The following is a 12720-nucleotide window of genomic DNA, read 5'->3' on the forward strand; positions in this document are numbered from 1 at the left end:
CTCTGACCCCTTTGGAGCTACAGTCTCTGAGAGCAGGGCCTGGGTCTCATGTGGTTTTGTATGCCCATGGCCTGACCCGGTGGCAAGCAGGGCACAGACCCTCATCCATGAAATCCTAAGTGGATGAGAAAGCAAGCAGATTATCAGGGGACAGCAATGTAAATGAGGCTTTGCACAGAATACTTATTATGCCCAGGTGCCCTCTGGGGGAAGACAGATTAGGGATTAGGGGGCAGGAGGAAATCCAGGCGACTCTCAGGATCCTTGGGTTCTGCACTGGTGCATTCTACCAGTCACAGAGGGCTGAGATACTCAGAGGGGAGACAGCTGCATATTCTCTGAACGTGCACAGGCATTTTTTCTAGTCACTGTTCCCTGAACAATACAGAGTAACAGGTATTTACATAGCATTGACGTCGAATTGGTCTTATACATAACTAGAAATGACTTCAAGTCCGAGGGAAGGTGGGTGGAGGTTCTGTCAAACACTACACCTCCTTCTATAAAGGACAGGGGCGTCTGTGGGTTTTGTTTCATTTTGTTTTTTTAATTACGGATCTTGAACGTCACCTTGAGGAGCATCTGTGTTTGAAAATTATCCTCTTTGAGGATGAAAAGAGTGTACTCAGTGGCTCTCAGCAGTGGGTAGTGGACCCGATTTGTCCGTGACCAGTCACCTGGACAGATGGAGGGGTTGGCGTGAAGCATGCAAGTTGGGACAGAAAGGGGAGTCCAGCAGTGAGGGTACCAACTCAGAGGCCTCAGGAGTCAGGATGTGAGACAGAGGCTAGGATGCAAACAAGGATCACTTCTGCTACAGACAGGCAGGTGGCCCCCAAACAGGCAGGGGTGAGAGGAAACCCCAGTCAGACCAACATTTGGAAGGAAAGACGAAGCTGCTTGCTTCTTTTCTTGACCCTGTAGTAATCTTTAAGCACACTCAGGACTGCTGGGAAAAACATTTCCCATTCTGCCTCCTCCTGGCCTTTCCTATCTGCAGGGACATCCTGGGCCCCACAGGCTCTCTGTGACACTAACTTCAAATACCTCAAACCTCTTCACAGCCCTTCTCATGGATAATCAAGCAAGCATTCACTTAAAATCTGCTTCCAGGGCTACCGGTATAGCACACTGATACAGTATTTGCCTAGAACATGGGGTTCATTCCCCAGCAACACTCACAGACACCCCTCCTGTACTCCCACACATGCACACAAGCTTTAAGATCTGCACCCACTATGAGCAGATAAACAATTTAGGGGCAAGGCCCTTCTTCATGGTACATACTAGAGGCCCAATGAATATGTGTTGAATTGAACAGAAAAACAACGCATACAGCAATTACCTAATGAGTGAGTAAAGCTGACCGGCATCCAGAATGCAAGACCAGGGAGTTAGGATTACTCAGTAAAAGAGAGAAAGGGGGAGGGGCCAGTCCTACTGGACCCACTAGACAACCTAGTAAATCAGCCCACCCTATTACCACAAGGCTGGTGAACTTGTGAACCAAGATCATCTTCTGTAGTTTTGAATGTTCAAAAATAAAAACAATGTGATTTCATAACACATGTAAGTTACCTGCGATTCGTATTCCAGTGTCCAAACATAAATGTCCTCCCCCTTTTTGCTATACATAAAGTTTTATTAGAATGTAGCTGCACTCACTAGCTTACATACTATAGTCTACATTACTATTCATGCTACAGTGATAAAGTTAAGTAGCTGTGACAGAGACCATGACCCTCCAAATCTAAACTATTTACTGCCTGGTCTGTTAGAGAATCAGCTTGTCAATCTGAGGAGCACTCAGCATCCCACAACCCCAAAGAAGCTCTGACTTACTGGTGTCTGAAAAGTCAGAACCCTGGAAGAGAGCCTCCAGACACTGTCTGTTGATATAAAATGTGGCTACATTTCCATTCTTACGTAGAGTAGTACTTAAATTAATGGCAGCACATTCCTAATACACAGCGATGAAAAGGAATGAGTTAGATGGAAATATTCAAAGTATAGAACAATGTCTACAATAAATCGTTGTCATGATTTAGAGGATAGGATGGATAGCATTTGTAATTTATTTTAAAAACACCAGCATGCCTATGCTTGGAAGATAGAGAACACAAATGCCTCAAAGGATATATGTGATAAATAGCTCTGGGAAATGCGACTGAGGATTTTCAATGTTGATTTGAATCCCATTTTTATTCATTGGCTTTTTAACCCTGAGAACATACCATTCTTTTACTGAGGTGTGTGTGTGTGTGTGTGTGTGTGTGTGTGTGTGTGTGTGTGTGTGTGTGTGTGAGAGAGAGAGAGAGAGAGAGAGACAGAGAGAGAGAGAGAGAGAGAGAGAGAGAGAGAGAGAGAGAGAGAGAGACTCTAGAAAGGCACGTTATCTATTCCCCTTTGCAACAGACTGGCTAATTTGAGACAAGAACAAATCCACCTAAATTTTGCTCTTGAGCTCATCCCATCCAAACTCTGCACTACACAGATGGAGATCTGTGTGCAGACACCCACTCCCCTGGGGAACCGCACTGAAGCAGCCGCTCCCCAGGAGGAAGCACATTCAAGCAGCCGCATGCACCTCTGAAACATCCAGGCTCCCTGAGCAGGGCAAAGCTGCTCAAGGGTTTGTTTTGAGGAAGTGTGAGATTAGAACAGTTAAAAACAGCCCCACTTCCCTTTTCCTAGAAACCCTGGCCACCTATCTTCAAGGGGAACACCCTGCTGAGTCTGCAGGTTAGGGTGCTTGTGGTATGCACAAGCCAGCTATCCAAAGTAGCAGCTGTCAGCTTCTCTGTGTCCCCCTCTAGATGGCTGCTGGCTGTCCTCTCTCTGGGACCCCTCCTCTTAGTGCAGGTTCAAAATCATTAATCGTGTTAATAACCTCCCTGTCCCAGGTGACAAGATAGAGTTTTGGAGTCAGATGGGCACAGAAGACATAAGAGAGGCCAATATTGGAACCAACAGGTAGACAGCCACATTCTGCCTTGGCACATGTGTCTGCAATGCCCACCAAGTCTAATTTCCCTTCTGTTGCTTCTCCTGGTTTTCTTGAGGTACAGTCCTTGGGGATATAGGAGGTCAAGACTTCTCAGCTGGCTTTCCTTATACTTCTGCCCTCAACCTGAGCAGTGTCCTGCTTAACTTGTGCCAAGACTAGCTGTACAGCACAGCATTGTAGAACCATCTCCACATTTGGGGTCCTGGAGTCATTTGGGAGGTCCAGGAGAATGTAACTCTTTGGAGCATGGAGCTCCAGTCCCATTCAGCTCAGAGGTATGTGGGGAGTGGCTGGGTGGCTGAATATAGCCTTCGAATCCTAGCTCCTGGGAGGTTGTCACAGGAGAACTAGCATGCATTCAAGACCAGCCTGGGCTACACGGTGAATTCCAGGCCGGCCTAGCCTACCAAATGAGACCCTGTTTCAAAAGAACAAGGAGAGAAGAGAAGAGAAGAGAGAAGGGGAGGGGAAAAGAAAGGAAAGAGTATGGAGAAGACAGAGGTGGAAGGCAGAGACTCAGTGCTAAGAGAGAGGATGAATGGTCCGCACATAGCCCCACCATTTCCAAATGGACAATCCACAAAACAGCCAGTGAGATACTTCAGTTGAGAAAAGGGTGTTACAGTAAAATCAGGGAGAGAATTTACAGCCTCTGAATCTTCAGTTCCATTAGTACAGTCCCTAGACAATATAGATTACATTGACCTGTTGGACTAGCCTCTGAGGTCATTTCTGAACCGTTCAGTCCTAGATCCTAAGGTTGAGCTCAATGAAGGTGGATGTGAAGTGTCAGGGATTGGGGGAATCTTGAGGTACAGCTGTCCCCTGAAGCTGCTTCCAGAATGCAGACCCAGGCCCCAACACCCAGCCCCGGGGATGAGCAGGACTCTACTGGAGCCCTCTGGGATATGGTAAACAGTTTTAGAACCAGAGGGTTAAGACGCCAAGCTACCTTTCCTCGAGTCAAATTTAACAAGAAAGGCCCCCAAACCAGAGGGTGTAGAGTGGGGGAGAAAAGCACCCCTAGGAAGAGGCAGACATCTGAGGGTTAGAAAGGGCTGTTCCGGAGTGAGACTCACCATTGGTAGTCGTGTTGACATAGTAACGGCGGCCCTGAGGGGACAAGTAGCTGTGCCAGCCAGGTGGAAGGATGACCGTCTGGCTCTCCTCTCCCGGCGGAGGGGGGACCATCCCAGGCTTCTGTTGGAGAGGGAGGAAAGGGTCAGACAGACTTGCCATTTTCACAACTGTTTCAAACCACAAAATCACGTTGGAATCTCCCAATGGGGATAGCCTGACCTGCAGGCCTCTCTCGGGGCAGGTGACAGGCAGTCTGAGGTGCCCCTCACAGAAGGCACGGCCCCACCCAGAGCTGACAGAACTGCTGACCTCCTTCTCTGTCAGACCCTGAAAAAAGCTCAATCACAGGGTGCTGTGCTTCCCAGGGGCCCTGTCACTCCACATGACCCTCTGTGGACTGTGCAATCTATACCCGCGGTGGACTGTGCAGTCTACACCCACGGTGGGCTGTGCAGTCTACACTCGGCAGGACCACTGAGTGCAGCAGCCAACACAGCCCTAGGCCTGCTGTGCAAACCTAGCAGAAGTAATTAATGCAAGCTGCGGCAGAACGAGGTGTAAACCATTCTATAATAACGTTGAGAGTCTGTGAGAGCTGGGTCGGGGTTTCTCTCCTGTCACTGTGGCAAAGGGAACCGGGAAATTTTAAGACAAAGCAAGGCACCGTAAGCTTGATTCTTGTGACCGTGCAGAGTAACATCTGTCTTAAGAAACAGAAGACTACGTAAGACGGCGCACTAGGCGGAAGGCGGGCACACGCTGTAACTGCGTCTGTGATCCCTCAGTGGTGGGCTTACAGGCAATTTTTATCTTTTTTTCCTCTTACTTATCTTTCCCATGTAAATCTCCAATAAACACAGAAATAAAGGTTCTCAGCTAAAGAACATTTAAAAATAAAGACAGAGGATCCAAATTAGCCCACACAATGGCTGTGCCTTTTGGAGGAGGTAAATTGATAAAAATCAGAGTTGCAGCTACAGGAGGCCGAGAATTTCTCAGCAAAACCTGTTTAGAAACACAAAGGGCCACCAGCTCCTCAGTGCCCTCGGTGTTTCCTGCCATGCTCTTTGAGCGGCTCTTTGGGTCCTGGATGACCAATATTTAGAAAAACAGGATAATGGCTGAAGCCAGAGCAATGAAGTGTGTGCTCTGAGGCCCCTCTCCAGCCAGCCCAGAGAGAGCTTTGTCTCAGCTTCTTACGGTGGCCTTTGTACCACAAGAGGAATGAGCAAATCCCAGGGGCTGCTGGGAGTAAACATGGCCTCCCTCAGGCCTCTGGGTGGCCCCGGTGCGTGCCACGAGTTCTCACAACTGTTCTCTGTGCTCAGATGCGTGTGTCTCCCGCACAGGCACCTGCTGGGCCACAGCACCTCTTTGATTTTGCATGGAAGACTGTGCTCTAGACAGGCGATGGCGAGGTACACAGTAGCCAGGCTGAAAGTAGTATGCTGTCCTCCTTGCCGCCAGCATAGACTATATGCTAAGCACAAACGAACCCGGGAGCAAGAGAGACCGGCCCCAAACACCAACCACTCTAGCATCTCTTGGCCTGGAAGACGGCCAGAATACAGGCAATACAAATAGTATAATGAGGAGCAAAGTGTGAGCGAGGAACAGGGTGTGATGATGCGGGCCTGTGATTCCAGCACTCAGGAGGATGAGGTGGGAGAATCACGAGTCTGAGGCCAGTCTAGGCTACTATATAGGAAGGCCCTGTCTCAGAAAACCAAGGGTTAATGAATGAGAAGAAGAAAGCAAGGGAGGTATGGAGGAGGGAAGAGGGGGAGAGAGAGAGAGAATCATGTACACATAGGGCCTTGGGAATAATGTGGTAGCAGGGTGAGGAGTGGGAGGAGGGTGCTGAAGAGGAGTTGCTTTGCTGGAGAGTCTTGTAGAACCAGAGGATGAGATGGCTGGTCATCTTTCCTTGAGTCTAACATCAAGGAGTACCACAGAGGGGTCCATGGGAAGCGGTTGAAGTGGGTTGAGCAAGGCTCTGAAGCTCACAGGAGGGCATTGCCCAGAGAGGATCCTGGGACTCAGCGTAAACAGCTTCAGGCTCAAAGCACCCCTGGTGCCAACCCTACCTCAGTCACACAGCCACACTTGACCTCAGGCAAGTGACTCAGTCAGGCTATTTCCACAGCAATGAAACAAAAAGGCGCTAATGTTGGCCCAGGTATGGAGCATGCTGTGGGCTGTGGAGATCCACAGTAACTCACCCAGAAGCCAGAAGAGGGACCACCACCAAGAGATGGGGGATTCTCACTGGAAGGGGAACAGAGATGAGATCTCCTAGGCTCCGTCCCCTGAGAGATGAAGTCCAGGCAGACACACTGATCTCCCTTCCAACTGCCCCTTCTCCATCTCTGAAATGTCACCCTCAATGGTTGTTCTCTGAGGCTTCTGGGGTCAAGACTATGGGAGAAACACTTGAAAGGGAGGTCAACACCCTCTGGAGCTGACTGATGTTGGAAGGCTGGTCAGGGAGTTCTGTGGGCCAGAGAGTGAGTGAACTGAGTCTTGGGATGCCCCAGAGCTCCAGCTTTGACGGAATTGTAAGCAGCCTGACCCTCTTCAGTGTCCTAGTCCCTTTCTCTTTAGAATGATTCTGGTTAATCTATCTGTATAACCCAGTGAGCTCATAGGAAGCCTCAGTTTACACATGAGGATATGGGTGACTATACAGTGTCCTGAGGTTTCCCCTATCTAGGGAGTACAGGGACCTTTGGGGAGATACCATAGTACTGAGCCAGGGAGGGCACAAAATGGGTGGGAGAGCACCCACTGGCTGGGCTTAGTTCTTAATCTGGATGCCATGCTGTGCTGAGGGTGGTCTCCACACACATGAAACACAGTCACGGTGGCCCTCCGTGCTCGCCATCTGACTGCCTGGTCTTCATCTCCGGAACCAGCTGCAGCCCTCTTGCCTTTTTCTTTCTTAGGAAAAAGTCCTTCTCAATAGCTCACCACCCACAAATCAGGAGTCAAAAGATGCTGGAGACAGCTGGGGAGACCTCTCCCCTCAGGACTGAAAACAAGCATCCCAACACGTTGTACATGAACAACCAGGGCAGAAGTATTCACAAGGACCAAACATGGAGACAACATAAAGGACCATCCTTGAGGACATGAATAAAACACGGGATAGCCACATGCTGGAAAATTACTCAGAAATGAAAAGGAATAGGGTCCTTATTCTCACAACATCATGGCTGGGCCTTAAAAACATCATGAAAGAAGTCAGATGACAAAGACCACATGTGGTCTCATTCCATTACGTCCAGAGCAGGCAATGTCATAGACTATGCTAGTGACTTCAGAGGGCTGTGGGTGGGAAGAGAAGATGGATACAGGGTTTCTCTCTCTCTCTCTCTCTCTCTCTCTCTCTCTCTCTCTCTCTCTGTGTGTGTGTGTGTGTGTGTGTGTGTGTGTGAAAATGGTCTAAACTAGGAAGATGTCGTGGCTACACAACATACAGTGAGTGCATAAATGTTATGCATGGCCAACTTTACATATTTTTTATCACAATAAAAAACTGTCTTTGAAGAACATACAGCAGGGCTGGAGAGACGGCTCAGCAGTTAACAGCACTGGCTGCTCTTGCAGAGGACCCAGGTTTGGTTCTCAGAACCCACAAGATGGCTCACAAAACAAACAAAAGCCACCTATAACTCTGGTTCCAGGGGATTTGATGTCCTCTTTTGGGCTCCATAGGTATTGGATACATGTGATGCACAGACATACATGCAGGTAAGCACTCATATGCATAAACTAAAAATAAAACTTTAAAGAATATGTAAAGGCAAAATTTTAACATCATTGCCTGCCACTCTGCATTTAAGAGTCCCAAAGCATCAGTGCTCCTCATTCTTGCAGTTTCAGAGGGGCAGGAGCAGGTGGCCTTCTGAGGCAGCTGCCCACAGCCACCAAAAAGGGTAGCATGGGGATGATCACCTAGTAATTAAGGACTCCCTTGAATTTCTTCTCTAATTAGTTCTCTCCCTAGTTAAGTTCTTTTGTCGGGTTGGGGATTTAGCTCAGTGGTAGAGCACTTGCCTAGCAAGCACAAGGCCCTGCAAGGCCCTGGGTTCGGTCCTCAACTCTGAAAAAAAAAAGTCCTTTTGTCTCTGCTAACTTGTTTTATGTCACTTGACATACCCCAGGGCTATTTGGGAGAGGGGACCTCAACTGAGAAAATGACCCCTACTAGATTGGTCTGTGGGAAAGCCTGTGGTGCATTTTCTTTATTTATGATTGATGTGGGAGGGCCCAGCTCCCTGTGGGTTGCACTACCCACCTGGGCTGGTTATCCTGGTTTTTATAAGTCTGAGCATGTCATGAGGAGCAAGCCAGTAATCAGTACTCCTCCATGGTCTCTGCTTCAGTTCCTACTTCCAGGTTCCTGCCCTGACTTCCCTTCATGATGGAGTGTGACCTGAGAGTTGTACACTGAAATAAACCCTTTTCCCCTCCAAGTTAATATTGCTCTTCATGTTTCATCACAGCAATAGAAATCTAACTGCGACACCTTCCTTCCCTGGCTCCTGTGGCCCCTCTCCTCAGATCTCTTGGCTCTTTCCAATGGGAAGAGGAAGGAAAAGCAGAGAGGTACCGCAGTAGATAAGATCAGAGGGAGCAGAGCGGGCTGCTGGTGGAGAAGGTCCCTGCTAGGCGAGGCATTCTGAGTGCAGCACACAGGATGCCTCTGGTGGAATTAGAAAACCCTGCCTTTGCCTCTGGAAGGAGCCATCCCCAGGCCAGAGTGCAAGGATGGCTTTCAATCCTTCCCACTCTCCCCTCACTTGTTCAAGAAACAACATGCTTAAGTCTACACAAAAGTTCATCCCCTGAGGATATGAGGGAAGGTATCAGCCTTTTGTGCCTCCTCCAAATAGGGGTAAAGATCATTTGTGGTGTCACACTAGGCAGCACATTTTTTTTTTTAAATTCTTCGGTGTGATATTACACTGCCTGACTACACACGGCACATCTGTTTATACATTGGCGCTCTGATGGACACCTGCATTGTTTTCATTTGGGCCAGTGTAGATAAGGGTGCTAGAAACACTTGTACCTACCCTACTTCATATGTAATATCAAGAAGATTTGGAGACCACCTCAAAATCCTTGTCCAAGTTAGATGCTCACACATCTGTAATCTTGGTACTCAGGAATCTGAGGCAGGAGAATCACCTGTTCAAGGCCAGTTTGAGATACACAGTGACACTCTGCCTTCAAATACCAAAGACTGAGAATGTAGCTCTGTGGTACAGGACTTACTTAGTATGTTTATGGACCTGGGTCCAATCTCCACCATAGCAATGAAACAAACAGAAAAAAAAAGAAAGAAACCCAAAGGAGTCTTAGTCTACTATGGGTCTCCAGAAAGATCTGAGCACAGGTCTGATTTCTATGTATCTATAAGGACTCCTACCCCTAAATGTCTTTAGTACACAAGGCCCTGGGTCAAGTGCTTTATACATCTTTACAAAACATCTGTATTAAGGATGCTTTTATTCCTATTTTTCAAGTAAGGAATGTCACAGTCAGAAGTCTAATAATGTGCACAATGTTGTACAGATAATTAAATGGTTAAACCAACTCCTTCAAACTATTACTTTTGGGCTGAGGGTATAGCTCATTGGTAGAGCATAGATTTAGTGTGCCCTGGGTTCAGTCCAAGCCCACACACAAAAAAATCACTCAGTCAGTCAATCAAACCAACCAACTAAAATTGGCTTGCTTCTAGAAAATTCTGTCCAGTTACCCAATGCCATTACCTTCAGCCCATCTCCTGCCAGCAATCCACACTCAGCTCCATGTCAGTACCTGTCCACCTGAGATATGACTCCCACAAGGGGAATGACAGCTCAGGCCTAAAACTCTTACTTGTCTCACAGTCCCCAAAAGGAGCATATGCCTTCCCAGGAGATGCGCAAAAATATCACCACCCTCACCCAGGCGTCACGTTCATTCCCCGGCTGTCGGCTGACTTCCCCATCTCCTTATTTTAAACACAATCAAAAAAAAAAAACATTCCTCCTAATCGTGGTCTGGCTCCCCTTGGAAAACAGCAAGCAAGCAATCAAGTAAAGGGGCATCACCCAAAACTTGAGAAGAAGTGCCCCATCCAGGGGCAGAGGTACACACCTGTAACCCCAGCATGCAGGAGATTGAGACAGGAGGATGGTCACCTCGGTGTCAGCCTGGGCTACCTGGTGAGACTGAGGCCAGGCTAGGCTACATAGTGAGACTCTGTCTAAAGTAAACAAAACCCAAAAGGAAACATCTAAAAATCCATCATCACACAAACAAACAAACAAGCAAAATGAAACCAAACAAAGCACACAATACCCAAACCAAAAAAACAAGTGTGATCGGCTCAGTACACGCTAAACTGTCTGGTGTGCGAACACTCCGGGGCCAGGCTTTCCCCACCAGATCAAGGCAGTTTGCGCCCCGAGTCCTCCACTCACTACACTACAGAGCTACTCCAATACGGCACCAGTGGGAGCAACTGAGAGAAACCATTGCCTCTGAAACAGAAACCAGGAAGAAAGCTAACATTTCAATAAACAGGATTTGTAAAAAGGCGGTGCTGAGCGGTACAGTTACTTATGAAAGAGAAGGATCCTATCACTGAACCCAAAACCCTTTCAACAGACTATTTTAAGAAAGACTACAGACTCCAGTAAGTTCCGACCCCTCTACAAAGCTCCCCAGGGCCTCCTTCGCTCTTCACATCCAAGTTCATCCCGGGACATCATCTCCACCTGCGGGATGTTTCTCCACCTGCGGGATGTTTCTGGGAGCACCTCCCTCTTACCTTCTGAAGCAGTGGGGGAATGCTATCTGCAGGTGTTCACGGGTGGCCGCCAGACACTCGATTTAGCAGCTGATCAGAGAGTTTTAAGGTCCCCCCGTTCCTCGTCTTCTCACACCCCAAACCCAGCAGCAATGGGAGCTCTAAAGAAAGGCATATCCACAGGGCTCTGCACCCCCTCTCCCCCCCACACCCAGATCTATATATAACACCTCTGAAGTTGTCAGCCTAACGAGCCACTTTCTGGCAGACCCGTTGCCATGACAATGACTGCTAATGAGCCCAGTGCTGTGATTGGCACTGCTTGAAGGCTCCTCCACAAAGGGACTTGCCAGCACATTCTTCCTTCCCCAACCATGTAGCCAGCTGGACATCCAGAAGCAGCCAGGACATGGCTGGGAGCAGCTTGAAGGATTCGGGCCCTAGCAATTAGTTGATTGCTAGCACACTCTGAGTAATCCTAGACACAATGGTCTCTACTGCCATGTCTGTGCTCAGCAGGGGTCACGGTGGCAAAGAAACACTAGGAAGAGCCAGCCCCAACTGGGTCAGGTGTGTTGGTCACACCTGGATTTAATCTCGGTACCTGCAAGACTGAGGCAGGAGGATTGCCAGAAGTTCAAGGCCAGCTTGAGCTACATACTGAGACCCTTTCTCAAACAAAATTAGACCAACTGGGCTATTCTTTTCTGCTGGACACCTGTTCATGGTAGGAGGACTCCCACACAGAGCTAGCTGCCCATGGTGGCCCCGCCTCCCACAACGATGTCCCACGCTTCAAGGATTGGTCTACAGGAACGCTGGGCATCCTCTCTTTGTCTTGCTGGTGAAGCTACTGTTTCTCCAGTCCTATCTATTCAGACATTCAAATCACAGGAGAGGGCTATGGAGGTAGTAGAGTATGTCTGACAGGGTTACAGTGCATTCTGAAAGTGTCATTTTCATAGGCGTAGGCTGGACTCTGACGGTGACTTCATGCTCTTCTGAAAAGCCAGCAATTCAGAGACTTGGCCAGGAGAAGGAGGCCAGAGAGATAACAGCCCCATATACGCAGAGAAACAAACTATAGATGTGATTCAGGAAGACAGTGACACACTCCCCTTGTTCACAGTTTAGTCTCAGCACAGTGCCCAGAACATTGAATGAATGAATGAATGAATGAATGAAGGTTGGAAACTGAGTTTCAAACAGATGTGAGGCGGCCATTTCATCAAGGCGGGGGCAGAAGAATTGCACATTCAGGACTGCCCTCGGTGACACAGTAAGACCCTGTCTTAAACAAACAAAACAGCAACCACAAAACAAAAGCAGAATGGATTTTAGTTGGGTGTTGCGGTACAAACCTGTTACTCCCAGTGCTCTGGAATGGGGAGGCAGGAAGATGCCTGAGTTCAAGGCCAGCCTGGGCTATATGTGGGACCTCTTTGTCAAAGAAAAACAAAAGAGCCTTCTATTATGGGCTAGAATTTTACATGCAGCCAAGCTTTCTTTTTTGAGGAAAAATGATAGAAATAGAGTCTTCAATAGATAAGGACTCTCACTCAGAACATCACTCCTGTTTCCCCTATAGCAAAAGGGCAAATTGTCCTTCACTAGCTAGAGGGAACTGATTCCAGAACCCCCACAGATACCCAAATCCCCAGATGCCTGATCTTCTTGTCTAACTTTACATAGCATTTACACCATAACCTACATGTATCCCCCTGCATATGTTAACGAACCAGGCATGGTGGCTTATGCCTGTAATCCTAGCACTTGGGAGGTGGAGTCCAGAGTAGTGCCGGGAGTCTCAGGCCTGGACTACAAA

General features: G+C 48.1%; 1 protein-coding gene across 6 annotated transcripts in view; it reads right to left on the reverse strand.

The window, feature by feature from the left end:
• The window catches only part of Gas7 (growth arrest specific 7), a 233017-nt gene that overhangs the window by 83053 nt on the left and 137244 nt on the right, over positions 1–12720 (reverse strand). For 4 of the 6 annotated variants that reach the window (XM_052756809.1, XM_052756815.1, XM_052756810.1 and 1 more), the window contains exon 2: positions 4087–4207. In XM_052756809.1, coding sequence (XP_052612769.1) covers positions 4087–4207 — 121 coding nt within the window. Of the gene's footprint in view, positions 1–4086; positions 4208–10916; positions 11062–12720 lie in introns of those variants that run through there. The other 2 variants (XM_052756812.1, XM_052756811.1) reach the window with 1 other exon arrangement.

The sequence above is a fragment of the Peromyscus californicus genome, unplaced genomic scaffold (assembly GCF_007827085.1).
Source record: "Peromyscus californicus insignis strain IS unplaced genomic scaffold, ASM782708v3 Scaffold_3__1_contigs__length_106647218, whole genome shotgun sequence".
Taxonomy (NCBI): Eukaryota; Metazoa; Chordata; class Mammalia; order Rodentia; family Cricetidae; genus Peromyscus; species Peromyscus californicus.